General features: G+C 36.9%; 2 protein-coding genes across 3 annotated transcripts in view; one reads left to right on the forward strand and one right to left on the reverse strand.

The window, feature by feature from the left end:
* Positions 1-18245, reverse strand: part of LOC106163404 (uncharacterized) — a 23554-nt gene continuing 5309 nt past the window's right edge. Inside the window, exons 1-12 of one of the 2 annotated variants that reach the window (XM_013540978.3) lie at positions 12824-13207; positions 11173-11290; positions 5670-5838; positions 5211-5355; positions 4790-4927; positions 4209-4415; positions 3653-3781; positions 3234-3344; positions 2768-2887; positions 1888-1969; positions 1343-1546; positions 1-931 (exon numbers count right to left, since the gene is read on the reverse strand). In XM_013540978.3, the coding sequence (XP_013396432.2) occupies positions 813-931; positions 1343-1546; positions 1888-1969; positions 2768-2887; positions 3234-3344; positions 3653-3781; positions 4209-4415; positions 4790-4927; positions 5211-5355; positions 5670-5838; positions 11173-11290; positions 12824-13108 (1827 nt within the window). In that variant the 5' untranslated portion in view covers positions 13109-13207 and the 3' untranslated portion in view covers positions 1-812. Of the gene's footprint in view, positions 932-1342; positions 1547-1887; positions 1970-2767; positions 2888-3233; positions 3345-3652; positions 3782-4208; positions 4416-4789; positions 4928-5210; positions 5356-5669; positions 5839-11172; positions 11291-12823; positions 13208-18245 lie in introns of those variants that run through there. The other variant, XM_086997146.1, reaches the window with a different exon arrangement.
* The window catches only part of LOC106170848 (uncharacterized), a 13191-nt gene continuing 9019 nt past the window's right edge, over positions 14074-18245 (forward strand). The window contains exons 1-4 of the mRNA XM_086997145.1: positions 14074-15103; positions 15568-15987; positions 17441-17679; positions 17995-18109. Of these exons, the coding sequence (XP_086853271.1) occupies positions 14995-15103; positions 15568-15987; positions 17441-17679; positions 17995-18109 (883 nt within the window). The 5' untranslated portion in view covers positions 14074-14994. The remainder of the gene's footprint in view (positions 15104-15567; positions 15988-17440; positions 17680-17994; positions 18110-18245) is intronic.

An 18245-nucleotide genomic window follows, 5' to 3' on the forward strand; every position in this document is an offset into this window, starting at 1 on the left:
GTTATATAAAATAAGCATTTTATTGATATGCAACATGTTGGTATATCTTGCTTGGTTAAGAAGATAACCCCCATCGTCTTCATCCTTAATGTATTGATAAATGTGTTAGTCAGAGATATAGAGATAGAAGACAATAGTGCATGGTCATTGACGCCGAGTGTTGAATTAAATACAGTTCAAAATGCTTTGCACTTTTAACAAGCTTTATTTGTACAGGTTTGAATGCTATACATGTATGTCTCTCATTTTCCAATGCTCAGATATGTACTACTTTATTTATAATATATGTGAAGGTCTTGCCTTCAACACAGATGAGAATACTAGTATATGTGAGTATAATTGCTACATAGAATTGTCAGGTCAAAGCCCCTTCTAAAACAAATGTGCCAATAAAGATATTCATTACACATATGGCACTCAATATCAATAGAGAAAACAAACATAAGATTACGCTTTTATTAGGCACGTAGAAAGCATGAACATGGACCAGCAGGTCTGGTCATGCACAGAGAACCATGTAGCGTTTTTTGGAAATTTATAGCAGCTTTATTTCCATGTAGTGTCATTTTGTAATCATCAATTCAAATCAAATAACTGAAATTCTTAATTAAATCGTTTGTTTCTTAATTCTTTTATAAATCTCTGACAATCAAATTAGAAACATACATTAGTTGTAGACTGGTCATGTCCTTGATTATCCGCAATTGTGTTGTAATAGGGAGATTGTCTTTCGACATTTACTTTAGTGCTGGAACATTGTAAAGCAACAGGGATGCTGGAACAATATGGAACATGAACACAACCGGTACTGGCTAATTCAGTGTGACGTAGGACCTCCTGTGAAGTCTTTTATAACCGAGATAGCCGACTATTCCTCCCAGAAGGACACATGCTCCAACCACACCCACCACAATACCGACTACGTTTGCTTCTAGAATGAAAAAAAAAATTAACAAATATATGACAAAAGCGAGGGATAATTTTTATGTAATACGTTTGTAAGCATTTTACATGTACTCAATTTCGAGATTTTACAATTTTATTTAGTTAAACTTAATTAAATTAATAAACCCTTACATGTTATGTGTAACTTCAAAAGTACACTTAAAAAGTATGTACATCGAGAAAAGAATGCAACAGATTACCAGTATGCAGATCGTGTAATAATGATATAACAACAACTGAGCTTACTTCGGTATTGTAAAAGTCAAATAGTGCCCACTACCTACATGTATGGATCTATTAGTATTTTAACAAAAAAAAACAAGAACATAAAAATAAAATATAATGTTGAACTATTACGATGTTTATAACGTACAGATTAAAGAAAAGATTCCGTTACCTTGACCCGACTTTACACGGTGCGCGGCGGCTGGGGGCGTGTCTACGTCTCCATCGTTACGTGGTGTCACGTGGGATCCAGTCGTACCCTCGTGCTCACCTGACATAACGTAGTATATCTTTGGTTGGCCGTTCTGTATATTTATGCTCACTTTACCTCCGTTTGCTGTGATCTTATCACTCGTGTCCAGGATGTTTTGGAGAGCTAGATAACGATAATAATGTACGCAGAGATGTTATTGCAGTAGAATGTTTATAAAGAGATCAATGTGCTCATTACTTATACGACGCGGTGACCGTGGTTAATCAGAATTGATACAGTTGTATTCATGGTTTGGTGGGAATTGAAGGCTTTGGAAGAATGTGTTAAATGACATTTCTAGACATGCTTCTCTTTGTGATTTCCTTCATTCCTCGTTTATGCTGCGTTTATTGTGGATATATTTCGTGAGTGAACTTCCTTTAAGGCTTTTGATAAATATCCATAATAAGAAATGAATTTCATCTCATCTGTCCTTAAAGGTTTCAATTGCAGTCATCACTTACTAGTTCCGTCGTGGTACGGGAGGTCTCCAATATCTCGTTGCTCAGTCGATCCTGATCCTTGGTTGGAAACACAGACAAGGACCTGTATAAATGACAAAACCGCATTCATTTGTCAACCGAGATTGCATTAACCTCATTGTGGCCTCACCGCAAAAGAGGTATTGATGTTATCTGGTTGTCCACTAAAGTCAATAAAATTTTTGTGGCGTCACCTAAAGCGTTATTTATGTTATTTTGTCGTCCACTAAATTTAGTAAAATTGATTCCAATTTTTAATACTGATGTTATCAAGAATGTATTATGCGTGATCTCCAGATGTTTAAGGGCTTATAGAAAAGACTAGAAGTTGCGTTTCAGAACTGTTTTCAAACTGCCAATTTCGTGCTGATTATGACTAAAACGATGTCAAATCACACTGCTGCATGTATGAAACGATAAACTGAATTGTTTTCTATCATTAATGGCAATTTGCCCAGTCTCATTAGAGCCTGACCTTCAAATTTCTCAAAGATTAAAAAAATACAAATGCAATTTGTGAATAAAAATATAATTCTGAGAAGTTAGTGGAGAAAATATTTCGAAATACGTGAAAGGAACATGTGCAACAGGCTCTGTGAATATAAAATATGAGTGAAAGGGTCTTCTTACGGCCAACGTTTATTTAAAATAGCCGTCATTTTACATGACCACATAAACTTCGTATAAACTTGGACAAACACGGCTGTGATTTGAGTAACTGCATGCCAAACGCAGTGAGTGTAGCTGCCAATTTTTTTCAATATATAACAGGTTCTTTTCAAATAAAAAAATTTACGTAAAAATGGAAATGGTAGGACTGACAAGGTGACCGTTGTATGATTTTCTAATATTCCTGACTCACTGATTCCCCATTTCCTCTGGTGAAGGCATAAAAGCTGTCATCCCTCCAACGTTCGTTCTGGGCCGAGTCGAAAAATGCGCTACCCAGTTTATTTCTGAATGCGTTCACCTGGGCGATAAACTGAAACAGAATGGTTAAGGTTTCTCATTGTAGTGCTCATTTAACACATGACACAGAGAGCAAATTATATAATTAACAACTGGCTGACACCCTCTACATACCCATATTTATTTATTTATTTATTTATTTATTTATTTATTTATATACTTACATATTTATTTTAACAGAAATATGACTATAACGATCAATGGTAATTGAGGATTAAGTTTTTTTGACAATTAAGATAGCATACACGTAAATGCAAGTGTTAAGAACTGGTATTTCATCATGTCATTGTATTTTTACGTTATCAAAAAAAAAAAAAAAATCAGCAAAAACAATAGGACTCTCTCATCCTGGCATTCACCCGGTACATCAAATGGTTGGTGTTGTAATTCGGCCACAGGGACTCCCTGTTATACGGATCGTTACCCCCCGCATACGCCTGCTCTGTGCCGTAATACACAATAGGGATCCACTGAAATGAATAGATATAATGGATATCATTGCATGGTTAGTTATCAGAAATTATGGATTTATATCTGTCAGATAAACCCTTATATTGCCCAGTGACGTCTTCACCATAAAATGATATTAATCGATTTTTAACTATTCAGAAAAAAAGGAAAAAACGTAAATCAGACGACAAAGATGTCGAATTTCGGCTGTGCCTGGGCCGATACCACTTTTGTAACAGGGAGCTAGCTGCAGAACAATATATCAACCGCATCCAAAGTATATTATTGTCTTATGAACAGCGGAATAAAGTGCCCACGTGGAACTTACTCGTGCCATCAGCGTGTATGCCAGAGCGTTCTTCAGGCTGGTCCAGTCTTTATTGATGCTAAGGAAACGAGGATTGTCATGATTGTCCACGAAACCGCCTAGTACTGTTATATCTTTGAACTTCGCAGCCTAGAAGGAAGTTGTTTAAAGGCATGTATACGCTACAGATAAATGAATGTGACAAGAATTAATAAGAATTGATTTCTAAGATTTGAATTCCCTTTGACACCAACATAAATAAATTAATAAATAAAAAGATAAATAATAAAACAAATAATAATAATAATAATAATAATAATAATAATAATAAATTAGCAATCAATAGGTCTTTACACTATTTGTTTTAAAGGTTTTGGATATCTTGTTCCTGCTATTCTACCAGTGAATTATTACATATTGAAACTCATAGAAAACATGAAAACCCCTTTCAAATACACGAAGATAGTGCTTTTAATGAGCAAATTTCATTAAGAAAAGCAAACCAAAAGTGAAAAGAATTATATTTACATTTATTTATTTATTTATTTATTTATTTTGGCATACCACATAAGCCTACCTCTTCTCTCAGCCTGTCCCCAATGGTCCTCATTCCTGCAGATTTCTGCTGGAACACATTTCTTAGAGTCCAGTACATGGGGTAATTGAGGACGGAGGTCAAGGGACCCTGGAAGGGGGAGTCGTAGTCAGGGTCACCGTTGTCAACTTCACCGATTTGGAAGACCCCCGACGACTGACCAAACTCGTTCCAAAATTGTGGTTTGACCTGAAAGAAGCAGCTAAATTAAAGGTAAGTTTCTTTTTGTGTGGTTATTTGTGGTTTTACGTTGGAAAAATTGCTTTATTTTCTTTGAGAAAACTGCATAGTGAAACTGAATGAATGAGCGAAAAGGACTACATGCATCTCAGCTTTGAAAAATTAAAGTATGCAGCCATTTCGTGCTGATATCAAAGCATATGCATATAAGCACGTAGCTATTTTAGTATAAAACCACCCCATCCCACCTCGAGAACAATGAAACGTTATTAAAATGATTGGTGTTTTCTTCAACACCACTGTAAACATACACTTATAATGACGCCACCCAGATATTTGAAAAGATGACTCTACTTATCCAACTGCGATATGACGTCACATACTTCCGGAATTGTGTCAATCCTAATTCCATCGAATCCGTATGTCTGTACTAAGTTGTGGATCCAGGCCTTCAGGGTTTCTCTGACGTAGGAGTTGTCCTGGTTTAAATCTGGTAGCTCCGCCAACCGACAATGTTCGACCTGAGTAATATTTTTTTACGTGACAACGGATTTTGTTTATTTGGCTATATAGTATCTGGGAAAATTGTTTTTTTCCCTAGAATTAAAACAAATTTCTCTCTTTGAGTTACAATTTGTCAAGCGACCTTATCACACAATTTTCTGACAAAGCAAACTTTAAAATAAAATGAAAAGTCCCCTTCTCATAGTGGACATATTCTCGGTGAGTAGTCAAACCCGTTATATTATGACTGATTTATACTATACCAACATTTTAAATATATAGACAGTATAAAATACTTACCTCATGGGCGTCACCCCAATTCTTAATATCACAGTAATTATGGTAGTGTTCCGCTCTGTTGAACGGCCACAGCGAAGAGAAGTCGGTCTCTTGCTGCATGGAGCAGCCGGGGCAGCCTGGGGGGTACCCCATATGATTGCCAACCCTGAAATATTAGAGAACGTTGACATAGTATGCTGTTTCTAACTCCTTAAATGTTCTGTTTTGTGCTTAATTTTCGAAACTAAAGAAGTTTTTTTATTTTGCTTGTCTTCTTTTACCAAAGAATTCAGGGCCATCATGTATTTGGACTTCATCAGCTGTTCTGAATTGATCTGATTATTTATTTATATATTTATATATTCAATAATTTCGTGTATGGTCAAAATCTCAGCAAAATCAAACGTGTACCAGGAAAGCTTCAGTCGATATAAACAATGCATTCAATATAGTAAAAAAGCAAGTTGAAGCAAGGCTTACACGTCTACCATGACCCAAATACCACGTGCATGACAGGCCGAAACCAAGTCTTTCAGGTCTTGTGGAGAACCAAACTTGGGGTTGATGTTACTGATGTTCTTAGCCCAGTATCCATGGTAACCGCCTGGGGTATTCTCAACGACGGGAGATATCCAGATGGCATTCACACCTGAAATGTTTTGGAAATGTGAAACGTTTGTCGCATTTGATTCTACTTCTAATTTAGTCGCCCATTCTTTGTACCTCGCCCAGTCTTCACAGGCTGCAAAATACTTTATAAGTATTTTCCTTCCAACTAAACTTTTTCTTGTTTGAAGCACGATGCACAGCACAAAAACAAATCTTTCCGATTTTTCAGCCTCCGCGGAATGACGTCGGAACAGTGCAAGCTGGCCTTTACAACGCGCGACTGAATGACGTTTTTCCGCGCAGAGTACCCCTTTCTCTTTTACACGGCCTTTCAACAGGCGTAATCTCGTTCGTCTTTCTTCGCGACTGAACAACGTTTTTCCGCAGGGGTCTTGCCTTGGTATTATGTGACGGTCGTTATTGGATTGTGACTGATATTTAAGAACATGAGATTTCAATGGAACTAAAAGATTTATATTGTTAATTCCTTTCAAAATTCCATTTTATTATCTTAGGTGCGCTACATATATATACTGTCGAAAGTCGTGATCATCCCGATCATAAGAATATCTCTCCTGAGGAAGCTTCCCCCGAGGGCTTATCATATTTTGTTATTCATCATTTCATTTCTCTTTGCTCATTTATCCCTAAAAGTTGTATTTGATCTATCAAATCCAGTCCAATTCACAGTCGTCTCAAAAACCATTTTAAATTAATACAGATTGCTTAGAAGCGATATCAAAGTCTATATTTAAAGCATGATCATTATTTCCATAAGATTGCAATGAATTATAATGAATAAGACTTGGTCAAAGGCCATGCTGTTTGATTATTAAAAGTTTGGCCGCGGCCTTGGATATGCAACTCTGGTTGCAGCAACATAACTGACTACCATTTAACTTGTCGCTTGTACTATGGAAATTGTTAATCACACTTGCGTTTACAATCTGGATTTTATAGGATACGTTTTGTGTGTGTCTCCGGAGTAAGAATCATTTCACTGAAATCATGATACACAGTCAGTGCATTTTTAATTTTTTTATTTTTTCAATTAATAAGGTGTATTAATAAAGATTCCTTAGTCGATCGCGATTTAGACTGCGGCAGTTTAAATAGATCTTAAGTTTATTACACCGATGGACGTAGTGCTTATGCATTGAATCAGCGTGTGTAGTGGTGCAACCAATATTTAATTAATAAGGGAGTTGGAAGAACCAGCGGGTGACCGTTAAACGTTCTAATATTTAACCAACACTGAGCGGAGAACAAACAAAAAAGTAATAAAGATGTTTCACTCTATGCGCTGGTGGCCGGGGAAATTTCAACAAAGCCCGACTAACAACAATGTACGTCACGGTCACCTTCATTATTTCATCCAGCTAAAAGACGAAAACAAAAATACTTTAATACCAATTTTGACTGGAGATGCATTAGAATTTTTTTTGATGAATAAGTATTGCCCCACAACTGATCGTAGTACATCCCACGATAAGATTTCGCTCGATAGATCATGTCTAGAACCATAAGTAAACCATTAGTTCTAAACTAGCTGTCATAAAAAACCTTGCTTGAAAAACTGAATAACTTTAAGACCATTGTTATTTTGCAAGGTTAAGCAGCGATAAATGTGTTGATATATAGCAAACATTATCAGTATGATGTGCCGTAACACGTATATAACAGGAGTACTTTTCTATTGATGATGATATCTTGCTCATAGTGGGTGACGAAGATCTAGAGAAGGGGGTGGTTAAACCACGTACAGTGAAGAATCACTGCACATTAAACGGTTTCTGCTAATGAAAATGTATCATATCGCAATATACTGATTTCTTCATAGAAATTCATTTTCACATGAAAATAAGTAAATCGCCGCAAGTCAAAAACGGCTATTTTGTTTATAAGTTCTGGGCTTTGACAGAGAAGGACAGGCCTGCTTTAGATGACAGCCGGATTCGGTTGTATTTGTATGGGGATTGCTACCAGTAAATAACACAGTTTTCACATGAAGTACCATTGAAACACGATGGTCGAGAGATGACTCATAAGCTGAGGTCAGTATAACAAGCAGCATGGTGGCCAATAAGCTATTTAATCTATCATGTAGCCTCTCTCCAACCGCGGTGATGAAGGCTTAAACCAAATGTTTTGGTTTCTCACTTCTTTGTTTAAGCACATCCCCCCCCCCTCTTTTTTCAGGACTCTACAGCTGATGAAGGTCACTTGTTGACCGAAAAGCGCTTTCTGCAACCAGTCCAACCCCCCTTTTTTTTCATTTCCCCACCCGCACTGTGTGTATCTCGTACAGTCGGCCCTTCAGGTCAAATAAATACAGAGGCGAGAGACCTCTCTCACATCATACTGAAGTGAAACAACAGCCGATAATATTGAATACGGCAATAAATAGTTATCTAACATAATTCGAATCAGAATTATAAGACGGACACGTTCTATCACCGTTGTCATCTCTTCACAAACACGTGATTACGCATCTTAGGGACTTTTATACTTCAATCTAAACTCTAACGTCCCAAAAACAATCTCAAAGCTTTTAACCAGGGGCGCTGTCAAAACACACGTCCCCAGGGGCCCAGTCCTGGATCGTGTTATTTTGATAAGAGTTAGTTTAACTATAAGTTACTATAAGTAACTGGCTCGCGCTGCCAGTAATTACGCCGCGGGATATTCAGGGCACAGAGCGTGATCATAAGACATACCGAAAATAGAAAATAGAAAATAGACATTGCATGTGAACGAAGCCTAAGACATGAGCCGACCACCCCTAAACAACGAATATTAAATCGCAACTGCAAAGGGGAGGATGTGGTGTGGTGTGAAGATAGCCACAGAGACAGAGTACAAAGTATATGTACAGGAAAAACGAGAGGATGAAGACAGTAAGTGGTTTTATTCCTTTTGTTATTTTCATAATATTCATTTATTTTTATTTTTAATAATTGATTATCAATGTGTTGATAAATTACCAAGTCTTTGATTTTATTACATTCTCCATGTCTGTTGTAATGGTAGGCTACATGCATTCTTGTAATTCTCAATCCTGATACTTTCTCTGAATTTTTTTAGTCAGACATGCTGTTCCCTTTACCCAGTTATGTTTAATACGTCATTACACATTATATTTTGATATCATTTCGTTATATCTTCACAGAAACCGCACTGGAAAAAGGAAAGGGCGATGGCAGCACTGAACAAGGGGAAGTCATTGAAAGGGGCAATGGCAGAAATATCTGACGCGGGGGTGTGCCAGGCTAAAGAAGTGCTCAAATTGATGTGTGGAAAATAAATTACACGCAAGGGCGATTTGATGTGTGGAAAATAATTTACACGCAAGGACGATTAGAGTCCAAAGTTGTAGATTAGATAATATAACAGTATTCAACATGAAAAATATTAATATATCTCCTTTACGGTGATTGATTTTTACTTACTGTTTTTATATATATTGTTATTACAACGAGATCAGTACTTCTTATATTTGAACATATATTTGTATATTTATTTTGCTGTGATCCCAAGTAAACTGATATGTTTAAATTCAGGCCCAGTCTTGAAAGTCCCCTCCTCTTGGGGAGGGGAATGACCACAGTACGCGGGAAGCTAAATCATCAATACACAAATTACAGTGTATTATTATCTCACTGATAGTAGGCATTTTAAAAATATCCTGAAAATCACGTATCACCGGGTATAATGTCTTCGTTTCACGAAGGGCTGAGAATAAACAATTGCATTCACAAGTCGCGTGAATGGGGTGCTTCACGAATCACGCTAAATAAGATGAACGTTTCACACACCTCAAGAAATAAATAGCTGTATTTTCTACAGATTTATTCTGAAAGTAAATTTTTCTGTTAGAATTTGAGCAGCATTTATTTGATTTTGATTAAATGCTTTAAGTTAGTCGGATATTTCAGGTACATAATGTGTTGCGTTTCTCTTGTTATTAATTTTCCCGTATTTTTAATGTTATTTTATTTCTTTAGCCTACGCATTTTGTAGGGGTTTTGGTGACAATATTACATCTTTCCTTGGAAGCTAGGCTTCATCGCCTTACTCAATGTGAACAAAAATACCTAATGAGTGTAATTTTTAAAACGGAGTCGGGCAATTAGGGCACACATAATTGGCATGTTATTTAACGAGCGGCCACTCTCTGCAAATACATTAAGTCGATGGATAAGTAGTAGTCGTTTCCGTTTTCATCATATGTTTACCAGATGTCGATAAATAATGGAAAAAGCCTGACTATTTATGAATCTGTATCTCTCTATAACTGTACTTTTGCTTAGATTTTGTTCTGGAAAGTCGTTTTTAAATGTGGTTCGTATTTATTTGCGTAATTATTTTACTAGGTAAATTTAAAATTATTTTTAATGGTATTCGCTATTGTTTAGGGTGTGCGTATAATGAGTGTACAAAATAGTAGATTAGTATAAGATTACTTTCCACTTGTGAAATATAGTAGCTATGTTGCGCTTTATAAACATAATTCCCACTGCATTGTAATGGTTATTGTTGTTTTTTTGCAATAAATTATTATAAATGAAAACTCACAAGCCTTCCTCTCATTAAATGAAATGCTGCATTAATTTGAAACATTATCGGTGCTATAAGTAATTGAAATAACTATAATCGTCCATATTTGATTAGATAAGGGAAGTAGAGACTTACCTAAAATTGCCTTTATTTGATCGTAAAAGGGTTATAATGACGTACCTCATATCGCATTTACTTCATCGGAAAAGGGTTATAAAGACGTGTCAAAAATGGCCTATATTTGATCGGAAAGGAGAAGTAAAGAGGTTGTTTTTAGTCGCCTATACTTGATCGGAAAGACGTAGTAATAGTGCAACTACAATTTTAAGCTTAGGCATAAAAGGGTAGTAAACCCGTAGACCCTGACCTTTCCGGTAGAGCTTTACACCGTTGAAAAGGCTTGTAAAGAGAATATTCAGATCCATTTCCTGAAGAGTAAAAGAGCTGAAAATTGACTTTTTGTGCTGTGATGTTGCCTTACTTGAGTTCCGGTTAATAATACAGTACTCCACCAGAATACAGGAACTATCGGTCTCAAACAGGAGGTTTCAAACTTACTTGTAAAAAAAAACTTAATACAACTGTACTTGTACTGGATATTGAGACCAACTTTAGGGCAGTTGCCTCAGTGTGTGTGTGTGTGTGTGTGTGTGTGTGTGTGTGAGAGAGAGAGAGAGAGAGAGAGAGAGAGAGAGAGATGCACCAGTATAGACCTCAACAGAGAATGTGTTTGGTTGTTCTTCGCTCTCCAACCGCAATTAACGCAACCACAACAGCACACAAAAGCATTACTGTTTAAACAACTGTCTATCCATACCTAAGCCTTGTATGTAGTCCAATTTCTTGATTACTCCCTGAAAGGTGCCCCCGCAATAGTCTCGCAGGTTGCCACAAGAACCACCAGCACTAGGGTTGTGGAATCGGTCCGTGAGGAGCTGTGAGAAAATCCCCATTCAATGTATTAATGTGAATGCGCATTCCTACGGCGCTCGTATATAATAGTAACCAGTGGTTTCCTGGCTTTTTTAGACTCTCCTCTTACATGAATTCTAATATATCATTTAGGTTATATGACATTATACCATTTACAATTATATTTACATTAAGCGAAAGATAATCATCCTGGTGTTATGCAAATAGATTTTTTAAAATCGAATTTTTGGAAAACTTATACCTTGCAGGACTAGTGCATTTTTTAATACATAAATAGGCACAGGTACTGACTTTTGGGGCAGATTTAAATGTTGGTGTCAAGTAATTTTATATTCAGATCGCGTTCAGAACAGTTTATCAACACAGTTTAAACAAAGGGCTAACTCCCCGTAAGTAGGCACCTTGTTAGCAAAACATAGAAATACGAAGCTTGATTCAGGCAATAATGCCAATATGATAAGCTAAGTACCACGATTCATAGATATTTTATCACCTCATTATACCTGTCATTTAACTGAGCGATACTAAGGACTTTGGGGAGAGGGTTTAGGGACGCAATGAATCTTTAGTGAAAACCATAATGAGCGCACCATCAGCTAGTACTGGGAGGTTATAATATCACTCTGATGTCTCCAAGACTATCGCGAGATTTGTGTACATCAGCATCCATATCAGTATTCGGATAGACAGTTATGGAACTGTCTCGTTTGCTTTGCAGATAAATTCGCTTTCTGTTAACTGCATGCACATTGTACACATGCACATTGTACACATGTGCATGTGCAAGTTATCAGAAATCTGCTAGGTTGCAGTAATAATAAGATAACGCAATTTACGAAACTTTTTGATAATAAATCAGCTGACTTGAAATGCGACATGCTTGTATTGGGAAGTGTACATTGTACACGACTATCTTTTTATCAAGCTCTAGTGTAAGGTACAGCAGAGGACTGAACAATATTTTCTGATTAGTTTGTGGAAAATACTTTGCGGTTATAAGCTGCTTCAAGATAGAGATGAGAATCTTTTAACGAACGTCCGTTTTCAGAGTTGTTTTCCCTTCCATATATCGCCATCTTAAATTAAATCTTCTAAAGACATGTTTTATAATTACATACACATAAAACCCCAAGAGAAAAAATATTTTAACCCACGAATTTGAGCCGTCACATTCCTACGATTTAGTAATAAATATTAATCAAAATTAATAAAAGTAAAAATGGCTGCTTGCTTAAAATTCTGTGTACAATGACGTTTTACCGATAGAAATGATAGAAATGTTCCCTTACCGATAGAAATGTTTATTTGCAAAGAATATTTGATTGATATTCCAGTGAATGCACATAGGCCTACAACAAAGGCAAAGGTCTAAGGTAAGGTTAGTCTGGGATCATACGGCAAAAGGGACCCTTTCTCTCATTGTAACGCTCATACAGGTAAAAACAGAGAAGAAATATATTTTATTGGGAAATGTTAAATAAATGAGAAAATAAATATCGAATAGAACAAAAAAAAAAAAAAAAAAAGTCCCTTACCTGATATATAACCCGCGATTTCCACTCATCTGCAGACTTAGCATCCGAGATAGCTATAAGGGAGGCAAGAACCGCGAACACGACTGCATGTATCATCTTATACATTTCTGTTATATAGAAGCCAACCAAACCAGGCCTTTGTAGTTTAGTTTCCTTTTTAATACTCCTCGTTCTATATATACCGAGTTCTATCGGAAGACAGACATGTGCAACGTTATCGAGTAGTCTTGTGACTTGGTGTAGTGGGTCGTTGGATTTATGTAAAAGTGATATGAAATTTATCATACATGTTGCCCTTCTAACAGTTATCTACTAGATAACATGGACAGACATGATTTCTGATGAGATGGTATTAGACTGAAGTCCGAGGAAAATATAGCGATATCATTGTGTATGTGTGTGTGAGAGAGAGAGAGAGAGAGACCAAAAACAAAAAAGGTCGTAAAAAGGCAGACAGTAATAAAACGATTACAACAAAGGAGTTATTACACGCTACGACATAGTACTAAAATATATCATTGATATGTACATGTACATACTAGTACTTGAATTAAATCGGTTATCAAGTATTTGACCCATTTCTGTCATAGCTGATCGCATTGTTTTTATACTCATTAGATATGAATGTTCACTGCACTTTAAACAATAGCACTTAAAACAGTAACACAGATCGCGATCTACTACAGCGCCAATTAAACAAATTTCATCAAAGAAATCAAACATTAACGAAAGTAGCCATGCATTCTACAAATGGGCTTACTATTAAACATTCTTGAAACTATAGATTAAATGATGTCGACTGACCACAGCTTGGAGCGATCGGAACACCATTTTCCTCATTATCATTTTATTTCAGGGGCGGATCCAGGATTATTTGAAGGGGGGCTCCGCGGATACGAAGCCGACCCTCCCCCTCCCTTGGCGTGGGGTTCGGGGCCCGCTAAAGGGACTGGGAATTTTTATTTTAGACGGCGAACGGTGCCACTTGTACGGTTGGAAATTCTGATTCAGCCATTCAAAATTCTAATTTCATGAGGGGACCATTGATGCGATTTTTTCAGAAATCGATGGGGGGGGGGGGGGGGTCAGGACCCCCCTGACACCTCCCCTAAATCTGCCACTTTATTTTCATTACCACTGATGCACATATTTCTATCTCTAGAACATTAACACCCATAGGATGTTTAATTACTCATCGCTAGACTTACAATGACTAATTACTAAAGGCTGGTTTAACGTTTGGTAAAGATTGCGGTTATACTGTTAATACCTTTTTAAATAAAAGAGAAAGAAGCTGATGAATCCCATTACGATAACTTGTATGCGCGCTGTGTGCCTTTGAAATCTAGCATTGTACCTCAAACCTCAACCTTCAACCCTCGGGGGTCGCGTCGCACAACTTTCCCATACGAAACTCAGCAAATTTCAAATTTAACGTTGGACGATAAAAGTCAGTGGCGAACAATGGCAGAGTCGTTCAGGCTTGATTGCCTGCGTCTTCGCGGGGAGGTACGGCGGACAGACGCTGACACCGTGTTTATTGTTTCTCTGTCGTTCATTCTGGGGCAGGACATCCAAATTTAGACAGGTGGTTGCTCACACCCCTCGGGGTAACAAGCAATATTGTTGTTGAACAAAGGCGAATGTTTTACGATCAAGTTGGTGAAGTAGGGAAAAAGTCACAGAATTAAGCTGGAGAGTGGGAAGTTAACTCTTATCGTTGTCGTTACCACTAACCAACGAAAATTGCGGAGAGATATTTTTTCAACTTCTAGACGTATCCACGACTTGGTTGAATCATTCTATATTTCGGAGGACACCTAAGTACCTGAAGTGTCACTTATATATTCTCTTGAGGCAAAAACCGTACTGGCATCACGTATTACCGAAAGAGTGAAATTTTGTCAGTGTGAGAGAGAGAACTTATTGCCAAGGTTTACTGTGGCTCAGTCCTTGCTTAAGTGTAGTCCTATACATGGAGTATCAGTCTGGACTTAAATGCAGATGTCACGCTCACGGATCTAACATTGGAACAGATAATAATGTTCAGGACTTTCTTCGAACGCCGCGGGAAGTTTTGACCCGTTACAAGTGCATATACTTCACAAATATATAAACAAAAAATCAAGAAGGAAAACGTAACTACTCGCTTCTGATAATACATACTGTGCATGCGATTGCTACAAGTTATTTTGTACTTTCTTTTCGAAGGATCGATGATTATCTTGACCATGCACTGCTATTTACTTGTGTTTTTCGTTTGCGCAATCTTTTCAAATGGTAGGTGGTTTTTTTTATTATTATTTGAATTATTCTCATAACTATAACACATTGATTTTTTTAATTTAAACATTAAGTAAGATGGACAGTAATGTAAATTGTCTGCGAATAACATTGCAGAATGCATTAAACTCCCATCTCCGTGAAAAAAAAAAAGGAGAAAAAGATTAAAAACGTAGTCCACGAATAACATCGGGATATTGGCGACATGCACATTTAGCGTTCAGTTATTAATTTCATCTTATTATTGATACGTTAATTAATAAATCGATGTTTTATTATTGTGTATTTTTTAATAAAAAAATTAATGGTCAATGTTCTATATATTAGCGCGGATGGTGATAATGCAAGCTGTACTGTTTCCCCAGTCTAAACCATTAAATTTACAATGGCAATCTTGGTATGAAATTAACAACGGCCATGGATGCATTCTCGAAATGCGAAGTTTCCCTTAATTCTTCCAGTCGACGCTGAGTGCGACCTAAAAGCGACAGTGTTAACAACAGCCCCGGGTGAGATCAATTTTCACGATGAACCTCAAAGCACACCCCTGGGGCAGGGGCAAGTTGACCGGGGAGGTACCATCCCCGGGTGCGACAGAGAGTGGATACTAATACCCCCAAAGGGCCGCTACGTCGCCGTCACCGTGGTTAGCGTCCAAAACATTACCTGTGGGGACCAATTATACATTTCCTCACACCTTTCCGACACCCGAAGCCCAGGTTGGAGCGTCTGTGATTTTCGCGGGGGAAATACGCCGAGATTGTTCGATCAGCCGAGATATCTGGCATCCCATCGTGAAGAAAAGATTATCATCCAGTACCGAAGAGGTTCATCAAATTTCAGTGGAGGTCGGGGATTTGAGATTGTGTACGATTTTAAAGGTAAGTCATATTTATTTTATCGTGAAGGGAGATTAATTTATCGATTGATTAATTGTATTAATTAATTAATCAGTTCATTTTGCAACCCATTATGATTTAATGTGTTATTCTTCCCCTCGTCATTCTTTTTTTAATCAAGACCTTTCTTCATTTTTATTTATCGGGAAAAATTAGGCGAAAGCGAAGTAATCAATATTATGTTGATATTGCAGGAGTATCGAGGTTCTTGGTTTATCAATTATACAATAAACTGATATATTAATTGATCAATTAATTAATTTCAATGCAGGTGCTTAGAGTTTGAAGTGTCTACAGTCAGTTTCAGGTGTTTCACAACTAGTCACTGCGTGAGAAAAAATACAAGGGTGAACAATAGATAACTCGGAGCAACAAAATAATAAATTTCCCCTTTAATTATCTACATTGAAGGTTGAAATGGACTCGCACCTTCAGGGGAAATATAACCCAATCATTTTAGTGTTTTTTTCATAGGAATATATGCTGCGGTTTAAATGATTTAAAATTCAAAACTTAATAAAGCGCGTAAGATTTTGCCTTATGCGGAGGTAGATAAGAATTAACATAATCGTTCCATTTATTGAACATTTCGTATATGTTGCCGTCTCTAGTGTTTTACGGTAGAGAATGAGAGAGAGAGAGGAAGCAATTTTCTTATTCCCTTTGTCTCACATTTTCAGTTATCTATAAGGACCTTAAAGCAAAACTGAAAGAAACAACTTTCTTTTCTTGCGTATCTTTGAAAAATACGCCGGCGGGTGTTTTGACTTTTGCCCTGCGTGACAATATTCATACGGATATGTGCAGGTGTGCAAGTGAACCTCCAAGGGACAAACTGTCGTCTGCTTATGAATCATACCTTGGCTGATTTAACGACTTCTTCTAATTCTTAAAGTATTTGTATTAGATGAAGAATGGGCGCCAAAGAAAATTAGATATGAGCACTTTTTATGATTTTGCAAGCTATTAAAACCATTAATTAATTTCTTTTAAATGTAATAGGGACTTAATTAGAAAAAAAAAACTGTACATATGTAACTGTTAAAAGTAAAAAAAAAACACACACACAAAGTATAAAAGTTGAAAAAGGATTAATCTTAATGCAAATACCAGAAAAAATAAGAACAAATGCTCAGAAATGTCAGATCTCAGGCTATGTCACCGCAGTTGGTTCGTTTGTCGCTTGTTCATTTTTTTTTATCGTGTCCTATATGCGGTTGTAGGTGCCCCATGTAACGTTTTAATATACACGTACGGTAGATTAATTTTTTTTATTTATCAGTACTCTCTGACCCCAGAATGCGGTAGTATACTGTTACAAAATTATTGTATTCTTTAATTTTGTATACTATTTTAGAAGCCCCTCAGAGGATAGATTTTTAGTGAGTTGCAATGTAGTTTTATATTCGCAGCTGGAAATTCATTTGTATTTCAGAACCCGGCTGCAACGGCCAGGCAGTCTTAACAGGCTCTCCCTCGTGGTTCGCCACTCACCCAGGTGCAGGGGCATGGGCGGTGGAAGCTGGCCTTCACTGTGCATGGCAGATAGTGGCGCCACCTGACCAGTTCGTTTCCATACACTCTCACAATGTCTGGCTCCACTGTTCGTCGAAATGGCAAACGCTTGAAGTCTACGACGCGCCAAAAGAATTGTCGTCTGCTTTGGTGACAAGGGTAATGAGTCAAAGTTTCTGTAAATTTAAATATGTAAATTTCTTGTTAAAAGTGAACAGTCGACTTTAAGGTTCTGTGCCATCTTCAGTGAGAAAATACTTTCTGGTACAGATGTGTAACACCAAAATTATTTTTGTTTCAATAATGGATGGGGTCCGTTTAATAGAACCTTATTCATTCAGCAATGGTAGTTTGAATATAAATGATGTCCCTTATAACACCTTTAACGATATGCCTATTCGTATTTTTTTTTTCTTTTTATAAATATGACGCTTAAGATATAAGATTTGAATTGTTCCTTGTATGATATTTTAGATTTACTGTACAGATCAGATGGTGTCAGTGGCTTCCTCAGGGAGATACATGTTCATAAAGTACGACGACCGCTGGGCAAGTAACTCACTGGGATTCAACCTAACTTACCAATCCCGTACGTTTGATCAATTTAAAAAATAACAAACAATGAAATGACTGCACAGAGTGATGTTTTTTTTTTCTATTTTCATTAAGTTGTAACTTCAGTGTTGACTAATCATAGCAGTATTATACCCCAGATAACGCGACAG

Source organism: Lingula anatina, chromosome 10 (genome assembly GCF_051362555.1).
Source record: "Lingula anatina isolate TDL-2025a chromosome 10, LinAna3.0, whole genome shotgun sequence".
Classification (NCBI taxonomy): domain Eukaryota; kingdom Metazoa; phylum Brachiopoda; class Lingulata; order Lingulida; family Lingulidae; genus Lingula; species Lingula anatina.